Below are 24,629 nucleotides of genomic sequence, written 5' to 3'. Positions count from 1 at the left end.
CTGGGTTTTTTAAATACAAACAGTGTTCAGGGTTATATTTACCATGCTTACTTTAACAGTATTTTGTGCAGAGGCCGTAGAAGTTTCTAGTTTTTTGCATACACAGATGCCCCTCAAGAATCAGACTATTTATGCTACTGTCTGGATAAAGTAAAAAGCATCCTGTCTTAGGACATTTTTGTGAAGATTTTTTCACATTTTACTTAGTTTTGTTTTTCAGTTAAATGTGTCACTGGACATCATGACAGGTGAGAAAAGGCTGCTTCCTTTGTCTTGTACGTTCAGATGGAATTTATTTCCCTATGTATCACACGCGATTAAGCCCAAAACATTGGTCTTATAGCAGGTCTGCAGTATAATGCTTATAGATCTATGCCATCATCCTTCACAGGTGTGCAAAGGAGTGTGAGAGCTAGTTACTTCCTTTGCTCACATGGAAAGTGAGTGTAAACTGTTCAGAAACTGTGACCCTGGCAGAGATTTATTTGTAGAAGGAAAGTGAACAAAATTGCTGGGCTGTGTGGGGAAAATCCACATCTCTTCAAGTCTGGCAGTGCTGTCCTTGTGCAGAGGTGTGGGATGAGCTACTGAGATAACTTTGTTCCTCTCTGATCCCTTCAGTGAATGTTCCTGTATTGGGTTGGATCAGGCATTGCCATCCTCCTCCTCTGCATTTGGCTCTTGCAGCATCAGACACTGACAGCAGCTGCTGTCCTCAGCTTTCCAACTTCCTTTCTGTGCATTCCCTCTTCAACTAACTCTCCCTGGAAGAGAAGGAGAGAAAGCTGAGAGTCCCCAAAATGTTGCGTTTTCTTGTCCAGAGCCAAGGAAACACCTGCATATTTTGCCACCTAGTAGGCAGCCTTCCATGAACTCCCTCAGTTTTGTACAAGGTGATCATGAGTGATGAGGGAAAAGGACTTTTCCAATTCCAACATGCTTAAGCTATCTATCTTGAGGGAAAATCTTGAGTATATATCTAATTTTAAAGGCAATGTTAATCTCAGATACCTATAAGCCTTGCAGGGCACTGCACAATTTTCTCAGCAGTCGCTGCATTTCCTCTACACAAGAGTTTGAAGATGAACAGCAGAAGGAAGTGTATTGACCTGTCTGCCGAAAGACCTAAGCCCAGAAGAATAACTATGGACTAATTATTCCTCTCCTGCACCAGTGTGAAATGCTTTTAAAGAGCCACTTGTGATCCTCTTATTTCAGCCACTGATGGCAGAGGAAGTCAAGGAGACAGGAGGACATGGCTGGAGACAGAGTGTCTTATCCATCTTAGGGAAAAAACACAGCATGTGTCCATCCTCTGGCTAAAGCTGACTGAACCTCCCTCTGGAGGTGCCATTAGTTGGGTTGCTTCTTTCAGAGCCTCACAACAATGTGAGCTGAATCTGGGCCTGTAAAAGACAATCTCACACAGCTTTTAGTGACCATGTGTGCAGTGGCTTTAGGAGGTTCTGCACCTCCCCCACATTCCAGGTCCTCAAAGTATTTCACCTCAGCTATGTGACCAGCTCTGCAGCCCTCTCCTCCCAAAGCTCTCTCCAGCTTTCTTCTTTTCCTCCCTTTCCCATCCACACCATGGCTATATCTGGCCTCACTTACCAGCTGTAATTTTCTTTTCCACAGGCTTATTTTCTTCCTCTTTTAGAACAGCATAACCCTTTGGGCCTGCCAGTTGGAATGAGGGATGAAGAGGTTAAAATAAGGGAAAAGAAGTCAGAGATATGCCTTTTTATTTATCATAAAAGCCAGACTTTTGGTTTAGCCCAGAAAAACCTAGAAATCTAACACCCTTGTCCAGCAGCACTTTTAAATAAGCACAGCCATAGGTACAGTCCAGTGGGAGGAAGGAGCCAGAGCTGCCACCAGTTAATTAGCCAGCCCACTAGGAAAGCTGTGACAAGCTCCTAAAACATGTCCAAGGAGAAAAATAACAAAAGGAAATCTGGTGGGATTGGGAGTTGACAGAGGTAAGGAAGGAATAGGTTATTTCAGGAGGATTAAAAGGTCAAAGGACTCAGTGTGGAGAAGCCAGACCAAATCCACCCAAAGCTTTTAGTATGGGATCATCTGAAAAACAAATCCAGGGGCTAATCCCTCAGCCTGCTCAGGAGAGTAGTGCATGTCAAAGATGTACCCCCTCCTCCAGCTAGGCATGTCCTGCTTCTGGCTGAACACGTGAGATGAACCTTCTCAGATGTCTATCCATCTGTGACACCACCTCATCCTTTGTCCCAGGTTTGCTCACTCCTTACATGCAAGCAAATGGAAACCTGTAGGAACAAGTAGGAAGCCCAAGGGTGAATTCTTTATCCCTATACTAAATACAGGCACTGTCACTCCACTCAAAAGGATGGTGTATCAGGAAGAAAATAGCGAGCCTTCCAAGGCAGCTCCTGTCTTCCCAATTAATAATTCGCTCTGCTTCCTAGCTGCATAGTGCATTTTGAAGAGTTGTGTGACCACCTCAAGGCTGTGAACCTCCCTGGTGAATGTCCCTCACCTCAAAGATATAAACACCAAAGAACCGCTGCTCCACACCTAACAATTTCAGTTGAGCTTTTCAATTCCAATCCTTAATACTGCCCTCACACAATATTGCCCTTAATAATGTCCTCACAGTCAAGGATAGGAGAGAGTTCTATACCCTCCATGGCATCCTTTGCTCCACAGGTGTCTCTTATAGTTGTTCCTGCCAAACACACCACACTTTTCACACTGCTCAGGTTAGCAAAATGGGTTGCAGAGTAGAAATGAAATAGGCACCTGCTCCTTCTGATGACCCATGAGCCTGCCTACTTCATTTTTCTTTTCTAACACTTCAGTCTGAAGGGTATAAACTTGGTTGCATTTCCTTATAGACACAAATTCTCTAGAAGACAGGGCTTTTCAGCATCCTCAAAGCAAAACTCGTGGTTTTCTTTGGGATGCAGCTTTGAGAGAACGTGTCTCACTCAGGTCTGGATGAAGCCTGTGTATGAGGTCTGGATGAACTGCAGACAGGCCTATTGCTGTGCAGGGATTCTTCCAGTTCTAGCGGAGTCTCCCTCTCTCAGAGAGAGGGGCCTGCTTTGCTGCCCCTGCCGCGCCGGGAGGGCACTGATGCGTGATGGGACTGGTGGCATCTCCCGCTCAGCACAGCCCAGCCCGAGGCTGCTGCTCCCGGCTCCTGGCGCCAGGCGGCAGATCCAGGCACCACCTAGAGGCACTCAGGCTGTATAAGGCTGGAGAGGAAAGCGCGGCCAGCTCCGGCTCTTTTCCGCCGCGATAACAATGTACTACGACGCCTATCACTAAAGTTAAAAGCGTCAGCATTCCCATTTTCCTGTTCCTTATTTCATCAAAACAAGTTGATTAGTTTGAACAATAAATGCAAGCCTGGAAGCCCGCAGGGAGAGAAAGCTGTGGGCAAAAGTTCTGGGAGGGGAAATTCAGCCCACAGCAAAAGGAATCCTGTGGGACAGTTTAATTGGAGTACCTCCATAATCCATGCAAGATGTGTTCAGTTTACCAGCAACTTGTTTTAGGCATTTTTTTTTGGTGAAAGTCTCAGCCTCGCTTTTTAGCTATTAAACAAAAGCAGATTTCAGTAATTGCTTGTTGTGGTCATCCACACCATCACAGCTTTTTAGTCTTGAATAGCTAAGCAACCTCTCCAGGCCAGAACAGACCAGAATTTTATCACTACTCAGAGAAAATCTATTTCTCTTTTCTCCTCTGACATCACTTCTTTTGGGAACTTTATACTGAGTTGTGGTATTGATTGACTGCAATGAACCACCTGGGCTCCTCTCCTTGTATTCAGATTACCTCTCTAGAACCTGGTGAACTAGTGCTTTCAGAAAACATTCATATCTTAACTTCCTACCACCCTCTCATTTTCTTTTTTCTAGATTGTTCTTCCTTTTTTTTTTTTTTTTTTTTTTTTTTTTTTTTTTTTTTTGCAACCTAGTTTTCCTCTATAAACCTGTTGCTGGCCTCTCCCAAGTAGGAACTTAAAAAATAATTGCTAGGTCTACAAAGGCAGAGGCGGTTTTGTTTGTTTTATGCCACAGGGTATGCGACATGAAGTTTATTGCATCACTGAAGGTCGTTATTATAATGAAGTACCTCTCCATAATAGGAACTGGAGACTAGCCCTGGATCGATTTGCACCTCCAAGTTGCTATTTTCCTACACTTGGTCTCCCTGACCAGGGAGAAACTTTCTAAGAAATGTCAATGGCCACTTTTAAGATCCAGAACAGCATCCTGTCTAATATTTCTAACATCCTCAGACATGCAAAAAACATCACTAAACCCTTGTGGTGAGAGAACCACACCTCTGATAGATCGGAATGGAGAAAAGAAAAAATATTTCCTGAAGTCTGTTAGACTAAGATCAAACCCAAAAAAGGAAAAATGTCCTCTGCTCAATGAAGCTCCTGAGCTTTGGATTTTATATGACAGAGGCAAGAGGTAAGTGGCTTCAGCAGGGTGACCATATTCACCTGTGAGCTCAGAAACATGAATTTCCTTTCTCAGAATTCCCCAGAATGCAGTACCTCAAGAGATGTTTGAAATCCTTTTTCACCTGCACTTTGTCATGTACTGGCATCCCATGAAAGGACACACATCGGACCCTGATGCTGCAGATGCTCGAGCATGTACTTAAAGACATTCTCAAAGCCAGTGGAGCTGGTCATGCAGTTAGAACCACTGAGCTGAGGTTACCTGTTCAAATGAGCACTGCAGCAGAGACCTCGAAGTTCCAGCAGCTACATGGATCTTCTGTTGGAACTGTCTCTCTTGAGTGGTCCTCCATGAATGTGTGTTTCTTCCATGTGCCCACTTCTAGGGCCTGACTCCCTATTTTTTTTGTCTTTCATACCACTTTTATGGTTTGTGGTGCTCTGGGACTAACTCAAGTGTTAATGTTACATTGCAGAGAGGATGCAGCACTTTGTAATTCCTTCATTGCTTAGCTGTATTTCTCATACCATGGGCCAATGTGTTTGCTCCATGACTCTGGGTTGTCAAATAACCTTTGAAAAAACCATGCCCTTGCTGATAAGACCAAAGAAATGAAAAATGAAAAAAAAAAAAAAAGGGGGGCTTTGGCAGAGCAGTTTCTATTGCACACACTAATCAGTGCCTCCTTTTGCTACAGTGTACTTTGATACAAGGAAGTGCCTGGCAGGTTTGCTATCTCAAGGCAGCAGTTCACCTGCTGTAAGTGTTCCTCAGGAGGAGGATGAGGAGACAGAGCTCCAGTTCCACGGACGCTGTGAACTGGTCTCTTCTGGGAAGGTCTCCTACTGCAGCCTGCCACAGGGCCAAGGTCCCTGCCCTCCTGGCTGCAGCTTTGGAGATGGGCAGTGCTGGCCCCGCTTGCTGATTTCCCAGCATTTCTCACATCACAGAGCCACTTGCAAGGTCCAAGAACCAGCCCCTTTACTGCAACTGAGCTTTCACCCATTTATGTTCTGTACAGCACACATGGCAATGGAGGCACGGACACAGCAAGCAAAGTCTTGCCTGAAGATAGAAACACAAAGAAACACAGAATGTTTGGGGTTTAAAGGGACCTTTAAGACCATCCATTTCCAACTTCCCTGTCACTTCCAGGTCTGGAACATCCAGCATTTCTCCAGGCAACCTGTTCCAATGCGTCACCACTCTTATCATAAATAATTTCTTCCTTATGTCCAATCTAATTCTACTCTTGCAGTATACAATTGTTGCCACTTTTCCTGTCACTATAGGTCTTCATAAAAAGCCTCTCTCCATCTTTCTTGCAAGCCTCCCTTATATACTGAAAACACATTGTAGGGTTTCCCCAGAGATGCAAAGATGATTGTTTCCAGTAAAAGTCTCTCTTTTCTACCAGTGTTGGAAATCCCACCTTCTCATTGTAAGGAATATCTTACACAATCACAAGCAAACTTCATGAAAACAGGATGCTATTTCATTCAAGTGTCACAACTGATATTTCTATTAAATGAAAGAGTGGAAAAATTGTGAATACTAATGGCAGCAAAGGGTAGGTGTCCTTAGGTGGCCTGCTTCTTCCTATTCTTATAACAAGGGTAAGTGGATGGAAATGAAACACAGATCTGCTAATGAACATGGTGTAATTTCTCTAGAAAAGGGAAGTGAGGATTTCTTTTTTTGCCTGATCTTAAATCTCCTGTCAAGATAAGTTTTGAGAGGATCACGTTGTCTTGAAGCTTTTGATTTCCACTTTGCCAGGGAAACAAGCAAGCTGCAAAGAAACAGACAAAGATTTGAACTGTGTCACATGGCCCAATTCAAAGAGGGAAACTCTTTGAATCATCAAAGGAAGCAAGGGGTTTACTTCTCTTTTCCATTGTACAAAATAACACATTTTCAATGTACTGTCACTCCAGTTCTTCTGGGAAAAGAGACAGTTCTGGTAACCAGTGGCTGAAGCAAAGTTAAAAAACTTAGTGTCAGGATCAAAATCCTTGAGAAAGGAGGCCTTTCTCTTCTTTGCATTTGGCCTGGATATCTTCCCAATTAAGTTTCATTGTCCTAGAGAAAAGTGTGATTTAAAAGCCTTTTTAAAAACTAGGAATAAAACTATATGGATAGCTAATCACTGAAATGTGTTCAAAACACAATGTTAAACTCCGTTGCAGTCAGGTTTGAACCTGCCTTACTATTCTGTCCTCCTAAAACTAAAATGAAACTGCTTTCACTGTTTCAGATGGTGTGAAACCAACCTAGCTTTTCAGAAAGATGCTTTTCATTTGAAAAGGAAATATGTCCACAAGAATTTGAAGAAAGCTGAGCTGTTCTGTCAGCTGATGGTTTGACCTATATTATGTGATATATAGAGTTCCTATTTTCAAAAGATTCATCCTAGACCCATTATAAGAAGCTGATTGTTTCTGTTGAAATTTAAACCAATGCTACAGTTCTATATCATAATCCTGTTAAGAAAGGTAGAATATGTTTGTCTTTAATAATAAGAAGACTTCATTAAAAACTGTGAAAAGATGGTAAATGTTGGGGAGAATTGACACTAGGAAGCAATTCTTAAGGCTCACATACAGTTATGCTGATGGTAACAGGGTAACTCCAACTCAGCTAATCGGAACAGGATTAGTCAAAGGACATTGCACATACAGGGCTGGTAGCAATGGCAGAAATTCTTCACCGTCCACAAAATGTGTCAGAGCACAGACTGGCATTTGCTCTGCACCACACTACACCATCAGAGTAAAGTCCCAGGGGACACCTCTCCTACAGAGGCTTCCTCCATTTCAGCTGAATGCTTACAACTGCAATGCTAAATGCTTAGAGAAAACTGAGGAAACTGCAGTGCCTTTTTTTGACATAGCAAGTAAACCTGCTTGAAACAGTAAGAACAGAGAAGTCTGGCTGCAGGCACCAAGACTGCAGTGGAGTTACCGGGGGCACTAGCTCAGGCTGTGACAAGAAGTCAAAATGGAAATGGCTGGTGAAAAATTCGTAATAGAGATATGCCTCAAGGACACTTAGTGAAAGCAGCCAGAAATGCTGGCCTCATTCCTATATGCTATTTGTCATATACGTCAAATATCGACATACAGCCCTGTCAGGCATCTTAGTTTTTTAGCCGCTCATGGGAACCTGCAGACATTTAGAGCCCCTTCCCTTGCTGTGGTGCCTCATCCCCACACATTTCCCAGGCACTTGGTGGTGTGCTGGGGGAGTGCCGATGCCGCAGGTGGCATGCACGCTTCAGAACAGGCTCGCTCTTGCTACTGAAGGCAAGGGGCGGAGTCTGTAAGGTAATCTTAGCTCAGTGCTGGGGCATCATCTATCCTCAAGCTGCTATTCTTGTTTTCTTGGCCTTGACAGGTCACAAAATCTCCTTGTCAGTGTCACCAATGAGTAATTGGCATAACAAACCCTGGATCTGTGTGGTCCATATTTTGCCTCAGACGTAGATATTTTAATGTGTATATGTCCCATGTAAAAGAAGAGGGTGTCCCTCTTATTGTCCCTTTATAAATAAGAAGGAGAGTTTCTGAAATTTATTTCTTTTTTTAAAAAAATAACTGTAGTAAGTCTAGAGTTTCTCTCCTCTGTCAGCTCTCGGTGTAATTTGTTCAAGCTGAGACCGGGTACAAGAAACAGCTGGAGCATGTTTAGTGCAATGTTTCTTCACAAAGCGGCCTTCTCCTGGGAGAAACAAGGGCAGATGAAGATTTGGCACTGCAGCTGGAGAGAGATGGTCAACAGCTCATCTACACACAAAATACACTTTGGTCAAAACAAAAAGACAAGCGTATGCCCAAATGGACAAGCAGATCTTTAGTGCTAGAAACACTGGCTTGTAATAAAGCTACTTTCCTGTCCATTTTCCAGGCAGTCATGCACAGAAGTGTAGTGCCAAGGGGTTTGGGAACAAAGCAAGTACCTGGAACAGGAGAAAAACAAGCCCACACCCATGGCTCAGGCCGCACCTAAACCCGTGGTGTTTCCTAGCCCGAACTCATTTCTCTCAGAAAGTAAAGACTGGAACCAGCCCACTCATCAAACCCCAGGCTCAAAACAGAGGGGACAAAGCAGTCACAGAGGGCCTACATGCTCTTGGCCAAAGGACTCTGCTGTAAAGAAAGTTCAACACCATTCTTGGAACAATGCATTTTTCTAATTACCTTCATTTTCTAATTACCTTCATTTCAGCAAGGCTTTTATGCACTCAGGAAAGGGTAGAGCCAGACAGCTCTCAGAAATCTACTGATCTGAGTTTTTGGAGACTCATTCAAAGGTGGAGCAGGCCACATGACAGGTGGAAAAATTAGGAATCAAAAGTCAATTATATTAATTAATTCAAAGAAGCACCTCTGAGCAAACTGCAGGAAGACCTCACAAGTACCTTTTCTGAGCAAAGCAACATAAAATCCAAGTGGTGGACAAATCAAAATAGAAAAAAAAGTCAGTTTTGATAAACAAACCTCTATGTACTGGAAAGGCTGACAATGCAGTGGGCAGGATACAGGGCACGGGTTCGAGGAACTCAGTTCATTTCTCCACTCCCTCATAAATTTCTGAGGGGACTCTGGACAAGTCAATCCAACTTGGATTCATCCTGAACTATCTCTAGACATTAAGAAGAGGATGGTGCCTAAATTTAGGACAGTCAGCACCTTAGGCCCTTTTCCATACTCCAGAGGGCAATTCAGACACCAGGTGAACCAAGATGTCCATCTAATTTAGAAACCATATCTGCTGTCTGATGGCACAAGTACTGTCCTCCATGCTTCAACTCCCAGCTCTGGACACTGGGACAGCATTACTGATTTTTTTGACAAGGCCATGGGAAAGTGACTATTATTAAAGAACATGAAACTCTGAAATGCCCGATTGAAAGGAGAGGTATCATTTAGAACAACTGCGCTTAGTGATTTTCTTCGGAAGACTTTCTAATTGGAAGCATGGCTTTGAGTTCCGTGCAAGCCAAACTTGCCAAGAAGTGAGTAAACAAACCTGATAAAGCACATTTTCTACTAACTGTTATTTGCAAATAAGTGTTCTGTCATATGCTGATGCATTCACAGAAGAGGCTGTATACAAAACTAGATCTGGTTTTCTACAAGTAATATTTTCTGGTTAGCATTTTCCTTTTCTTTACTAAAGCCTTCTGTTGCAGTCCTTCCACTAATCTCTTGCATTTTTTGATGTTAATCTTTATGTAGTTAAACTCTTACTTGCATAACTCTTTCCTAAGAGGCTGATTATTGATACATGTAACCTCTTACCATCTTTTCACACTTTTAGAAGACATAGTTCATGCTGTCTGTATTTTGAACTTGAGTGATGGAATGGAGCTGAAGAGCATGCAGATATATTTCTTTTTTTCTAAAGCAAACTCAAGAGTCCAAGCATAGCTATGAGAATATATCACAGTCCCGTGTCATCAATCCAGCATTTTGTGTCTGACATGGCTGAAGGTGGATGTGCCTGCAAGAGACCAAGCATAAGACAGAGAGCTCCTTCTCTGGAATATTTCCCACGCTAAGATTTTCTGGGCCAGAAGTAAGGTCTTTGCCTTTTAACTTCTACTAATGTTGACACTAACATGAGAATTGGGTCAATTAAAAAATTAAATCCAACTTAAGCACCACCGTACAAAATTGTTTGTAGCACAAAGGGCTATGGATTGAATTCCTTTGGGGCCTCTGTGTGCAGGATCCTGAGCTTCCACAGCAGCAATGATCACCCACCTGAGCCACCCTGGCACCTCACAGGACACACCCTCAGCAGTACCAGGCACCTCTGTCACCTTCACATGGCCTGGGTGAGAGGGTTCAGGTCACCTGCCCATATTCCACCCACAGAGCGTAACCTTTTGCCTTGCTCCTGGTATTCTGTTTGCTTGCTGCTCCTGCACAAGCAGATGCAGGGTAAAAGATGGAAACAGAAGGAACTGCTACAGCTTGCTGGGACAGGGGACAGCCAAGTGCCTCCAGTGCCACTGTGGTTCACTTCAGTGGGAAGTGGACACTCTCTCTCCTACAATATCATGGCAGAGATGGACAGTGAAGTAAGGGAGAAATTCCTGTTAACTCTCACCCAAAAGTTACATGGATTCTTTATTCCCAGGCTATTTAAGCCTTTCCCTTTTCCCACCTGATGTTTCCCTCATTTTAAAGATGACTTTACTTCCAGGGAAATATTTTCCTGTTGCTTGCAGTTCTTTGTTGTGGAAAGTATAAGCAGGAGGAAGGTTTCACAACAGGTTTCATCCTCTGAAACCTGAATCTCTGCAAACCATCTTACTTGTTTTTCTGGCAATAACAATGGGAGAAACTGTGAATTTTGCTCAGTAAAATTGGTTTTCTCATCTATTTCAGCTCTAAGCGGAGTTTGATTTTTGTATTTTAAATGGTATCTAGTCATTGCCACATGGTGTCAGGAAGTGCATGGTCTGGAAGTGCTTTCTGACAGAGGCTTTCCTCCATCAAGGGTCATATAGCTGCAACTTTCCTCTCTAGCTTAAATGCAATTTTGTATGTGGAGTGAATTTTGGAAAGAAAATGATCATTAGTGATATTGGACAGGATCCATTTGGGCCACATGTTACAAACATGTAGGACTGAGGTTGCTGGATCACTGGCTGTCCTTACTCCTCTCCTCGTCACTTTAATAAGTCCACAAGTGGACAGGCACTCATGTCCTGTGCTAAATCTCACTAACTGGAGATGGGAAGAAATGAAGAAAGTTGGTTTGCAAGAAAATAGACTTCTGCCCAAGGACTCTCACAGCTGTAAAGATAATTAAATACATTATAGAGCTGGGTAATGACAGATGAGAATAAGGTAATTTTCAAGAGCTCAAATTATCATGGAATCCTAGAATGGTTTGGGTTAGAAGAGACCTTTAAGATCATTCATTCCAAGCCCCCTTCCACTAGACCAGGTTGTTCAAAGCCCCATCCAACCTGGCCTCCAACACTTCCAGAGATGGCATCCACAGCTTCCCTAGGTAATCTGTTACAGTGCCTTACCACCCACACAGTAAATAATTTCTTCCTATTCTAAACCCACTCTCTTTTCAGTGTACAGCCATTCCCCTTGTTTTATCTCTACACGCCCTTGTAAAAAGTCCTTCCCCAGATTTCTTGCCCTCCTTGAGATATTGAAGGGCTGTTCTAAGGACTCCCTGAAATTTTATCTTCTTCAGGCTGAAGAACTGTCTCAGCCTGTCTTCGCAGAAGAGGTGCTCCAGCCCCCTGAGCATTTTCATGGCCTCCTCTGTATTTGCTCCAACAGGTCCATGTCCTTCCTGTGCTAGGGATCCCAGAGCTGGATGCAGCACTCCAGGTGAGCTCTCACCAGAGCAGAGTAGAGGGGCAGAATCACCTCCCTTGACCAGCTGCCCACACTGCTTTTGATGCAGCCCAGAATACGGTTGAATTTAGGGGCTGGAAGCATATGTTGCCAGCTCACATGAAGCTTCTTATCCACCAACACCCCCAGTCATAGAATCACAGAATATGCTGAGCTGGAAAAGACCCATCAGGATAATCGAGTCCAACTCCTGGCCCTGCACAGGACACTCCAAGAATCACACAAGTGCCTGAAAGCATTGCCCAAATGCTTCTTGAACCCTGTCACGTTTGGGGCTGTGACCACTTCCCTGGGGAGCCTGTTCCAGTGCCCAACCACCCTCTGGATGAAAAAAAACCCAGGACTGGGGAGTCCTTCTCCTCAGTGCTGCTTTCAATCCATTCATCTCTCAGCATGTATCTGGGCGTGGGATTGCCATGCCCCCTGTGCAGGATCTTATGCTTGGCCCTTCTGAACTTCCTGAGGTTTGCATGGACCCACCTCCCAAGCCTGTACAGGTCTCTTCTGCATGGCATAGTCGGCTCTTTGACTTGCATGTTGTGTAAAAAATTTGTGTCTTGTATAAAAAGGGGTACAGGCAGAAGGGACAGCTCCTAAGAGGAAAGTAAGGTGCAAGAGGGGCAGTGACAGAAGTAAGGGGACAAGTTATACAACTTTCACTTAATTGAGAATAATGTTTCAAATCTGCAGAAAGCAGCATGTTGCTCCCCTTGTTCCCTAGACAGAAAGGCACAGTTATACAGTCTCCTTTTATTGTTTTGCTGATAAGCAGGCATTTCACATTTCTGACACTAAACAAAATGTCCTTTAGAAAAGTCAGTGCCATGGCCTTTTCCAGCTGGAATGTTACAACCACAGCCTGGCTGGTCAGCTGAGTTTCTGCTCCATAACACAGCGTCTCAGAGGTGGCTGCCCAAAGTGCTCCAGCTAGAAAGGGACAAAGCCTGCTGCAGGAGCAGCCTGCTTCAGCTCGCGCTTCCACCCTTGTCCACATGGGCAGCAGTGCAAATATGGTGCAAACTTCCCAGCTCTTGGAATGATCTGGCTTGGCGGGCACTGGGATGACTCATGGAGTACCTGACTTTGTGTTTCCATCCTGCAAACACTGACTGCTACCCAAAGTTTGGTCCTGTTCAGCAGATTCTATAAGGCCCCTATTGTTGGACTCCTCCTTTACACAGCTTTAAAGTGAGCAAATTTTCCTTCTTTAATTCCCAAAGGGTATTTCTGTGTGGTACAAAGCTGATCCTGGTACCTCCCAGTGTCCAAGCAAGGGTCAGGATTACCCCTTCCTGGGGAAACCCACCTCCAGGCCTGGCAATTGCAGTGGCCTGAAATGACCCACCTGGGTCACTGGTAACAAATGGAACATAAGTTTGTTTTTTCATTACTCAAGCAACAGGAATAGCTTGATTCTGGTTAGTCTCGAGATCTGAAAGTGGAGCTATCAAAAATCGCTGAATCAGAGGAAATGGATCTCTGACAACAATAATATTTATGAATTCTTATGAAAAATTGCTGACGATGTTTTTGTTAGAAAAGAAAAGTAGAAAAGAACACCATCTTCAGAAGTGCCTGTGATATGTTTGTGCCTTGTTACTCAGAGGAAACATACATGCTGTTTTTGCCAGCTAACAAAATACTTTCTAACAAGGTATTCTGACAAGGCTGAAAATATCTTACACCAGTGTGAGTCATTTTGGCTCCAAGTGCACATCTTAGAAAAAGGAATCTCAGGGAAAAAGTCTAAATAAGCACTGGCATGAAAGACAGTCTTTAAGTGACAGGCCTGGAAAGGCTATGCATATTTGTACTCTATACAGAACGATTACTATCTTTCAACCCACACAACTGCTTCATGTTTTTTCTTTCTTTTTTTTTTTTTTTTTTTTTTTTTTTTTTTTTTTTTTTAATGCCGAGAAAGAAAAAAGAGTCACCAAGTTTTGTTCCTAATTTTTGGACACTGACAAAGTTCATTACTTCAGAGGGCTGTGATTACTTTTTGTATGTAGCTGTGTGACCCCTGCTGGCAGATTCTTATCATGACTGCAGCAATTCAAACACATATGTACGGATACATTGGCATTCCGGTAAGTCCTGCCCTACATACACAAGGAGACATAATACACAAGACAATACAATCCCTGCTCTGGAAAATAAACTCCCACGCTGGAAAGGTGTGGAAAAAAAATTGTATAACCCAGCTTTCTTCATTCACAGATGTTTTACAGGGCAGTTTTTAGAATACCTTTGATAAATAGATATGACCATCTCAGAATGGGGCCACTGGCGTTTATTCGGCATAATGGTCTAAATGTTCATTATTGCTTGGAAAGCCCCTACACTTCATCCTGTTAGAAGCAGGGAGGTTACACTGAGGAAAGGATTAGTCTCCACTTGCATTCCATTCTTGTACTCCTTCTCATACCATCTGCTAACATCCATTGTGGCAGAGAGGATGCCAGCTAAATGGACCTTTATTCTGACTCAGCACAGCTACAGACAGTCTGTCCGCTATGATACAGGGGCACAGTATAATTTGATACTTTTAAAAACTGGCCATTCACCTGCCAGATCACAATGCAACTTGCACTTAACAGTCCCGCTCTTTGTGATATCCAAGGTCATTTCTATTATTACAGCACAGTGCACGGAAATACCACAAATACCAAGAGAGTCTTATCTATTTATCATAGGTGAAATTGGCACGCTTTGCAGCACGACGGCTCCATGGCAGATCACAGGCATTTTGAGTTCACTTAATTAAGTTTATAGTCAGGGGCTGGCTCCCTCAGTTGGGACCTCAGTGGATTCCATGCATGTCTATATCTGTGATGGCACTGCTGCAGCCACTCCTCAAGCATCCAGCTTCCACACTGACTCTGCTCCTTGACAGAAGGCTGAACACACAAACATGCCAGAAAAAAGACTTTGCCAGAATTAGCGGTGAGAGCCAAAGGCAAAGAGTCGGCACAGATTTTCCCCCCTTCCCTCCCTACCTGGCTTTACACACCTGCTCACACCTAAAACACGCTGTGTTTAGCACCTTGCCCTACCATGGCAGACAAGGGAGATTATACCCCAATGCTCCACCGCTGCTGCCAAACTCCTGAGACCCCAGAGCCCACCTGACAGGGTCTGAGGGGAGCAGGGCAGGGTCCAACGCAGTCAGGCATCCATCATCCCGCATAAGGGACCCCCGTGTCCCACTGCTGAATTCTCCCCACGGCAGTAGCAGGAGCAGCAGGTGGAGCCCAGAGCCTTGAGCACTGAAGCCTTGAAGCTGTGAACCTTGAAGCCTCGCAGCCCTGAAGCCCTGAGTCTTGAAGCCCCGAATCCCCGAATTCCTGAATCCCGGAGCCCAGAGCCGCCCTCAGGTGCGAAGCGCGGGCAGGGCGCCCCCTGGCGGCCCCCGGCGCGCCCCTCCCCGCCCCCCGGGCGCCCCCGGCCCCCCCTCCCGCCGCCGCCGCCCCCCGCTCTTGAAGTTTGCAGGCGATTTCCTTTCCAGCCCCGGCCTTATCTCGGCCCGCACGTTGCCGCGCGGTGACTAATAGGAGAATAACATTGTCTCGGGATAAAATAGCGCCGGGGCTGTTTACCCGCTCCATGGGGGTTCGCTATAAAAGGGCGCCGGGGACCGCCGCGCCAGCCAGACGCGCCGGGGCGCACCGAGCCGCGCCACGCAGGGCACACGCCACGGCGCTCCGTCCCCACGCCGGGAGACACTTTCTCCGCTTTTCCCTCGCCTTTTATTAATTTTTACCCTGTTTCCCCTCACTTCTTCCATCCGCCCTCCGCCGCCTGCTATGGATTATTGCCACATGATCGTCTCGCTGCTGTTCGTGCTCTGCCCGGGGCTGCTGCCGGCAGGTAGGTGCCGGTCCGCTGCCGCTCGCCTCCGCCCGCGGCCGGCCCCGCGGGGGCTGCGGTGTCCCAGCCGGACTCCGGGGAGGGCTGCCCGAGGGATGCAGCGGGAGGGGATGCGCGGGTGCCTTGCCTTGCCTTGCCGCGGGTGCTGAGCTCTGCCGCTCCCTCCCGCAGCCCCCGGAGCCGAAGTGGACGCCGCGCCGCCCCCCGCCGCCGCGCACCGCCGCGCCCGGCGCTGCTCCTGCTCCTCGCTGATGGACGAGGAGTGCGTCTACTTCTGCCACCTCGACATCATCTGGATCAACACCCCCGAGTGAGTGAAGTGGAGGGGTTTCGGCAGCTTCCCAGTGCCGGGTTCCCCTTTGGTTGGGAAGAAAGGGAGGGAGGTGTGAAGGCGAAAATTAAGAACCACAACCCGCCTGCAGAGATGGGAAGGGGAGGAAGAAATAGTTGTTTGCGCAGTTTCTCCTACTGCTTTACCCTCCTGCTCCTACTTTTCTAACACATTTAGCAACGAGACTGCATCAGAAGAAAGCAAGCAGGATTTGGCCACCCAGATCGGGCAGATAGCTCCTAATAGCCGTAGCACACCTGCCTACCTAAAATCTGGGCAGCAGTATTTCCTTTGGGTGCTGCTCTGCAAAGGCTGCAGGATACTTTTCCCTATGAATTAGAATCAGACAAAATGCCAAAGACATGATTTTACCAGCCTGAATTTGAGCAGTTTTCCTTCTGACAAGTTAGGAGGTTGGAAGGAATACTTTGACACCGGGTGGCTCTAGCTACCTTTCACTGCTCTCTGCTGCAAATTAATGAGTCCCATGTGTTAATAGGATTATGCACAGTATCCATTTCTATACTGTCCTCACCAAAAAGTAGTGAGCCAGAGGCTCACCTAAGGCTGCAAACACTTGACTAGTGATTTCTTCTGCTGCTGGGTTTCCCCTGAGAGAGAATCTGTTCTTCAATTTTACTGCTTCATTCAATGTTGGCAGTAGCCAAAGTTCAAAGAGATGAGGTTTTATTGCTTTCTATTGCACAGGGAGGCACAACAGTCTTGTGAAATCACAATTAAAAGGTCATTATCCTTGTCAGTAGCCATGCTAATGAATATGTTGCAGGATCATCAGAAGCATTTGCATGGAAACTGTAGCTAACGAGGCATTCCCAATTCCACAGCCTTTACTTGTGCAATCAATGCCATTGATAAGATTGCCCAAAATACCCCACAGTGTTTTGAAGGCACAGAATTATTTAAATGACTTTCATGTTGTCTCTTTGATCATAGGAAGACTGTTCCATATGGTCTTGGAGGCCCTTCTCGACCCAGAAGATCACTGAAGGACATGGTGCCGGAGATGCTCACTGAACCAAGCAGCAGATGCCAATGTGCCAACCAGAAGGACAAGAAATGTCTGAACTTCTGCCAGGCAGGCAAAGATCCGTGGTGCGTCTCTGTTTCTACTCTTTAAAAGGCAATGCATGTGAAAGGGATAGATTGTGGTGTGCGCTTACTCATTTTGGCACTTGCTGAGCAAATACTCTCCCCAAAGCCTTGCCTCCTACCTTAGTGCTCACACTTCTATGATACATACTATGGCTTGGCCCAGAAAGATTGCTTATTACATGCCTTGAGAAGTGGTTGATGAGATGCCTCACCTTGTGGACTGCAGACTTGGCTTTTTTTTTTTAACAGCAGCACCTTTTCCCTTTTAACAGGGCTCAATCCACAGTGGAGAAAACCTCACGGCACCGCATCAAAGCCGGCAATTGCTTTGGACCCAAATGCATGAACCGACAGCTTGTCGACAGCAAGAAAATGAAGCGGTGAGTTTCTTCTCATCCTGTTGTAGTTCCCTAGAGCAGCAATAGAGAGCACAGTTCACCTGCCTTCGGGTCATCCTGGGCTTAGCTGGTGGTTTCAGCTTGAGAGTTATGGAGGAATCAGTGAGGGTATTTTGAGGGCTTTTCTTCATGCTCTGGGTTTTTAGCTTGTGAGGACATGGGTGCTGAGCTCAACCCACTGTCTGTCCTCTGCTTGCATTCAGTGCTCAGCCGTATTCCCATGGAAAAGTACGGAATACAGAAGTTTGCCTGTACTAAAGAAGACTCTTTAGTGCTCCTTTCACAAGCAGAACAGGACTTATAAGAGCAGGCAACCTGATGATATTGAATGAGACTTAGGCCCTGGAAGTCTTAAATAATTTTTTGAAAATGGAGCTTGCTTACTTGCTTACTTGAAAAATGCACCTATTCACTGGAGGTAGGATCAGGTTTACCTAAAAGAAACAGCACAGACGAAACATAAAAAAACACTGGAGACCTCCTGACTGGCTACTTAAGGAAGTCTAGGGCATCTATATTTGAGGGAATATTTTAATTTAATGTTTGAATTGAAATGATGAATTTCAAGTATCTTAAGTTATCCTAAATCTGAGGTATAGCAAACAGCAGTTTATTAGGATCCCATGGTAGAAATCTAGACTGAGATTTAAGCAAAACCTAATATTTTTCACACTGGAGATGCATCTTCATTATCAGAACACTAAATGTACATTTCTTGATTTTGCAGGCTGGAAGCCATTGGTAACAGTATCAAAGCTTCCTTCAGTATCGCAAAGCTGAAGGCTGAGCTCCAGAAAGGGCGAAAGCTCAAACATAACAGGGCGAACAAAAGGCAAAGCGTCCGGGAAAGCCTGAAAGCATCCTAGTGGGAAGATCACCTGAATCTTTTTCCACAATGCTTGCTGACAAAGCATGGCGAAAACTCTGTCTTGACTCCAACATTCCATGATGGCGAAGGCCCCCTCTGTCCAAGTGTTTGCACAGTGGAGCAAAATGCTAAGGAAGTCCTGTGTTTGGAGATATAAAGACAAAGGATTTTATCATTTTGGAATTCAGGTGGATGAGTAGAAGGGCTGAAGGGAAATCTGCAGTAACATACATGAAAAGCCATCTGTCTGAAGAAACATTTGAATACTGCTTCTGGAATGTTACCCATTGATTGAGCAGCTTTCGGGGTCTACATCAAAAGCATCTCGCAAGGAAGATCTCACAGATGTGTTTAGCAAGGACAGAAAACACGATCTGAGTGTACAAACTTCAAAGAACTCTACCTTTTGATTAAAATGCAAAAATGAAAGCCACAGTTCTACTTTAATCAGGACTTACTGCATATATACGTGTCTACCTCGCATACTGTTTGTTGCACTCCTGCTAGAGTATTTTTACACCTTGTTATTGCCTTTACTAATCAGCTGCAACCCTTTGCCTTTTTTCAGAAGTATAGTTTACTTGTACAACCAGAGTTATCTGAATGTGGGTTAGACACTCTGGTTGTTTGCATAGTCAAAGTCCTTTGGATTTGGATACCAAAGGACACTTCAGCATAAAATAAAAGTTATCGAGGACACTACTAAGTTTTCCATAACAAGGATATTTGGTCAACTGAAGTTCTAATAATAGAGGTTGTTGTGTCTTACTTGCTACCAAAAATGCACTGAAGTGGGGATGTACCAGAGGCTGTTGCAAGATTTATTCAGGGCCTTGTTTGGTGGAAATACATTGAGACAAAGGGTTGTTTTGAATTAAGTCAAAAGGCTAATATTGGGTGAATGTTTATAGCAGTGAATTTGTTCACATTGTTGAATTTGCAGAAAAGTTGAATCTTATGTGCTTATTTTTTGTGTCATGTATTTATATTCACACAAATTCTTCATTATATTTACCATGTTGAATACACATTGAAGTAGGCCATATTGGTCTATGCATGTTTTATGTATTTCTGTATGAAATTGGGAAATGCTTTATGCCTATCAAGGTAAATATCTTCAGAAATAAATATTTTTAATTACTGTATTGGCTTGTTTTTCCTTAGTCTGTGGCTCTGTGAGCATAGTGGTAGATTGCCCCATGTACAAAGCTGACCCAGGTGAGGTGTGTGCACACGACTGCCCTTCTGTCAGATAAGCCAGATCACAGCAATCAAAGTTTGTGCCAGATGTGAGACAGCAGATGACACTTGTTCTAGCTGCAAGGTTGCTCATCAAATCTTCATGGCAAACTCTAAATTGGACACATGAATTTTTCCTGGAGCACTCTTCTCATGTGTATGATGTAGATGTACTAGAGCATTAAAATAAGGGCATTAAGGATGTGGGTATAGACGAACTAGAGGGGGAAATGCACACACTGGAAAACTTGTGGGCTGTATTGAATTAGGCAGTGTTACTTATTAGTGTGCTATGCTAAAAATTTCAGCCCATTCCATGCAAGGTGAAGATGGAGATCTCAATGGAACCTCAATGGGGACCAAGCTCAGGAAAAATCTAGATCAATAGTTAATTTTTTTACATGTTTCAAAATATTGGCTTTAAATGGTTATACCTAGAAAGATGCTTAAAGTAAATAAGATGGATTTGATCATCTCTCATCCTATGGGGGGAGGGGCGGGGGAGAGCACAAGGGTTAATTCAAGGATGAAACTGAGTGGTTTGGGTTTTCTTAAAAACAGAATTTAACAAAGAAGTACAATACAAGGAGTGTGACCCAAACAGAGAAGTAGTTACCATTGAAAATTTTGGAAATTGATCTGGATTTCTTGTCAATATTTACAATATTGACAGTCAGGCTCATATAATGTTTCATTCACACTGGTCTACTGTGTTTTAGAGCAGTAATTTGGTGGGGAAATGATATTGCCAGCAATCCTGTACTGACAGGAGTGCCTTGACCAGACAGTGGGAAGGAACTGGGAGCCCCTGTGCTCTGCAGGGCAGGCTGCAGCCCCCAGAGCTATCCTTTGATCTCTGCATCACCAGCACTGACTGCTCGGGATGTGCCTGGATCAGTGACCTCTGTCAGGCATGAAGAGACCTCACTAATGCTCCCTGGTTTTCCATTTCTTGCCCTACCAGTGGTTGCCTTTGGCAGGGAAAATAAACAAGCAAGTAGTTGAGATGCTGACTCTCACTCAGCCAATGTGGCAGGCGAGCAGCTGGTGTGGGATGTTCCTGATAGTGAAGGGGCTGCACATCAGCATCCCCATCCCAGTTGCTCCTGTTTTGTCTCCCAGGAAAGAATGTGAGGAGAGGATGAATTCTGCGAGTGGAGGAGCATTGCAGCAGTGTCTGTGCTGTTATTAAGGCTGGTTATGTGGCTGGCCTAAATGATGCTGTGGGTGGGCTTTAGTAGCCCAAATTCCTGACTATCTGCTTAAGAGATTCTTGAGAGACCATCCTAAAAATAAACCTGTTCCTTCTAAGGTTCATGCCTAGAGTCAAAAGCTGGCTTCCATTCTCCTTTCCTTCCCAGTAAACTGCATCTGCTGCTTGCTCATGCTGCAGCTTTGTGTAGTGATGGGCACTCACTGGCCTCTTGGCATGCCATGGGTTCAGCTTGGTCCCCAGGCTCGTGCAAAGAGCCTGAACCTCAATGCAAAGAGCACGAGGTGGGTAAGATGCCCTGATGGCAGGGGCTTGCAGGCTTTGGGAAGAGTGGCAGGAGCTGTTTCATGCTGCCCAGCTGGCTTCAGGGACCCGCTGGTGTGCAGCAAGGGTGGAAGGGGATGCACTGCTGCTTCTGCATGCCACCCTCCCCCCCCCCCCATTTGCCTTGTGGCATTGGGGCATAAACTGCAACTTACTGTGATTTGCATTAATGAGATAGACTGAAAAAGCAGAGTTCAGCAGTCTGTTTGTCTCATTGAATAAGCAAAAGGGAACATGAACCATTTTATCTTAACTCTGGCTCACATACAAGCACCAGGGTCTGTCCCAGAGGTTTGCTCCTTCTCAAAGCTCTGTGGGAGAGAGAGATTCAGTAACTTAGGCTAGAGCCCCTGGTGAGAAAAGAGAGGCATAATATGTGCTGAGATTTATGGCACCAAACACAGAGCCGTGTAAAAGTACATTCTCACTTATAATAAACGACCTGAGTGAAAAAAATATTCTACCTGAAGCCAAAGGAAACATTGTGCTGACTGCAGAGGCAAGGCTGCGGAGTCAAAGCTCTTGGTCTTCTAACTAGAGCTAATCTCACTGCTCTGAAAAAGGGAATCTTTCATGACCATGATCTATCTCCTTTTTAAATGAGAGGTCCTTCTAATCCAGGATGAAATTTGAGAGGCATAAAGGGAAGTGTATAGGGAAGAGGGACACCACTTTCCAGTGTGGCCCAAAATACACCTGACATATGACTGAAATTCCATCTCACACCGAGAGAAAGAGTTGTTATTAAAGTATCTCCCTCCTCTGATTTTTTCTAGGTTCAATATGGCCATTTCTGGAATTGGAAAAAGTTTCACAGGAAAAGACAACTATTCTCCAAAATTAGGCTTGCTGTACTTGTTTTTATTCAATGCTGACTGTAATTCTTTCTTTCTCAGCTGGTTTATTTTCATTTTCTCTGGATAAATGCTGTTTTGACTATAGATCAAAACAAGGTATACAATAAAACAAAGCTTTGACATGTGAGTCAGGCTTCAAGTCAGGAAAAATACTACAATGCTACTGAAATTCTTTCCATCTTATCTACATTATTCTGATCTAATTTTTCCAGAAATGGCAACCCTAATCTGTACCACATTATCATGAACTGCCCCCAAATAATTCCTGCAGGATGTCCTAATGTTGCCTATAGAAGTTACCAAATACCAACCTCTTTGTTCATGTTTCCTTACATTAGGATAAATTTAGCCACCACAACACATTTCTATATTTACAAACACAGAATGAGCTGGATTAACCACTGTTTGAATGCTATCTGGTGTTTACTCTTTTCACACTCAACTGTTTGCCTCTGTGTATATAAAACCATATCAATTTTTACTTGGCCTGCATCAAGGCACTATTATTAGGCTCCTTGGGTAGAAATCCAGCTTCCATCCTCAGCCAATATCTTTATTTAATGTACTGTTCTTCCTTCGTGACCTAGGAAACAAAAGAACCGCCTTTTTGATTAATTAGAGGAGAATGCTTGGAAGCTGTGGTGCTAAGTGTAAGTATGCAGAGAGACTGAAAGCTACAGATAAAATACAAAGATAGTGGCAAGATCGTTTTTCCTGGGGTAAACATCGTGCAAATGACATTTCAGAACTGTAGCCAGAATGAGTGTTCATGTCTTTCTTTATTTTATATCGCTGATCAAATCTGAGCTAGATGAAAAATGGTAGGGAAGCCTATTTTGCTCAATATGGTTAAACAATCAGTTGGTATGTCTTAGTGCCTGGGACAGGCTTCTCTGCTCTGATCAGGTCAAGGAGACCTGAGTTCTGCATGAAGTCCACTGGGCCGGCCAGGCAGCCAACAATTCCCTCAGCTTTAGAGGCATCATTCTGGCATTGCAAATGACAGTATAATTTGACCCAGAAAGGCTACCTTCTTTCTGGTATTGCCATGCTGGGGACAAACAGACACTGGTTTGCTGATGCTAGCACAGGCCCTTAGTGGCTCTTGGTTTTCTTGGTCTGGGTTTGGAGGAGTTTTGTTATTGTTTGGTTGGGGTTTTTTCCTCCCTGCAAGCATTTGATAGTAATAAATTAGATAAATATCACTTTTGTAAGCGATAGGGCAGTTTGCCTCTGGCTCAAAAAAGCTGCATTCAGAAATGGATGAGCCCCATGGAGTTTGTGGTTTCATTGACTTCTCCAGCTATTTTGGGGGCTACAGAAATTATTTGAGTTCATCAACTGTAATTCAAGCCCACACTGTTGTTGTTGTTGTGTTTTTCCCTCCAAGGAAAGAAAGTAAAAAAAAAACAACCCTAAACCAAACTTTTTTCCTAGCTAAAGGAAAAATGTATGTTTGTGCCAGTCACCAGAAACAAATCCAACTTCTAATCTGACAAGAAGAAAGCAGCACTGTATTTTTGGTCATATAGGTTTGATTTACATTCTTCTCTGCTTTCTCCATCTCTTTTCACAAACACAATTTAACCCAGGACTTGATGAAGTATCCATCATGAAAAAAAAAAGGAGTACTCTAAGGACTTTTGTGCAGAGGTAGCCACGTGTATTGAATGTTCTGATGGGCAAGAGCTCCTCCTCTTGTCATTTTATCTTCTTTTTAATCCTATTGTTGCAAGAGATTGTTTGTCTTTTGTTTCTTTTTTTAATCTTCTCTTATTTCTAACAGGAGTATAAAGCAGTGATATTCACAAACTAGACAGCAAACTAAAGTGGACAGGGAAGTTGGACAAATGGTGCTTGCCTTATTCTTATCAGAAGCGTGCAGGCCTTTTTTAAGGTGTGTATTTGCCTGTGGGAGGATTTCCCTCGAGCAGCATAAACAAGCACAGCACAAGAACCATGACATTATATGCTGGAGTGGTGTCTTCAGAGTGCCCCGGGGGTTTTCCCCTTATGATTGTACCTCTCATGTCATCTCAATGGAGACTCTCTTTCCTCGCACATGGGCTGCCCAGCACATCCATCAGGCAGTTAACTTCATTATGCAGCGAGGCAAGCAGGAATGAAAGAACCCATGCTGCTGAAAGGAGGGATCATTGCTGGGCTGATCAGAGCCTGCCATGCTCAATGCTGCTGCCAGTGTGCCTTTTGGGGAACAGGAGACAGGGTGGCTTCATATCACAAGCCACACTGGCAGCCCTGATCAGTCCTCTGGAAATGTAAGCCTCCTGTCCCACATGGCTGCAGGTTTACCATGGGGGCTGCTTTGCCGTGCCAGCTGCTCTTTCCACAGGCACCATCTCAAAATGACCCCACAGGTCTTATCAGCACCTTACAGCAAATTTTTCTGAGAAAGCATCTCAGCTGGGAGTGCTGCACAGTCATCCCAGCTTCCCTATGGATGGACTAAACTGGCCTTATTCAGGAGAGTTTGGTGGAACACCCCTGATTTCACCAGTTGAAAGGTTTTATTGTATCAGTGGTATAGCAATAGCCTAC

General features: G+C 44.4%; 1 protein-coding gene across 1 annotated transcript; it reads left to right on the top strand.

The window, feature by feature from the left end:
- Positions 1–15,456: 15,456 nt before the first annotated feature.
- EDN1 (endothelin 1) lies at positions 15,457–19,582 on the top strand. Its single transcript, XM_053949791.1, has 5 exons — positions 15,457–15,727; positions 15,899–16,037; positions 17,013–17,171; positions 17,444–17,551; positions 18,297–19,582. Exons 1-5 carry the CDS (start codon positions 15,664–15,666, stop codon positions 18,433–18,435), a joined length of 609 nt encoding a protein of 202 aa, XP_053805766.1. The 5' UTR covers positions 15,457–15,663; the 3' UTR covers positions 18,436–19,582.
- The last annotated feature ends 5,047 nt before the right edge of the window (positions 19,583–24,629 follow it).

Source organism: Vidua chalybeata, chromosome 1, assembly GCF_026979565.1.
Source record: "Vidua chalybeata isolate OUT-0048 chromosome 1, bVidCha1 merged haplotype, whole genome shotgun sequence".
Classification (NCBI taxonomy): domain Eukaryota; kingdom Metazoa; phylum Chordata; class Aves; order Passeriformes; family Viduidae; genus Vidua; species Vidua chalybeata.
Note: the sequence above shows the minus strand (reverse complement) of the source record. Positions and strands in the feature narration are given on the sequence as shown.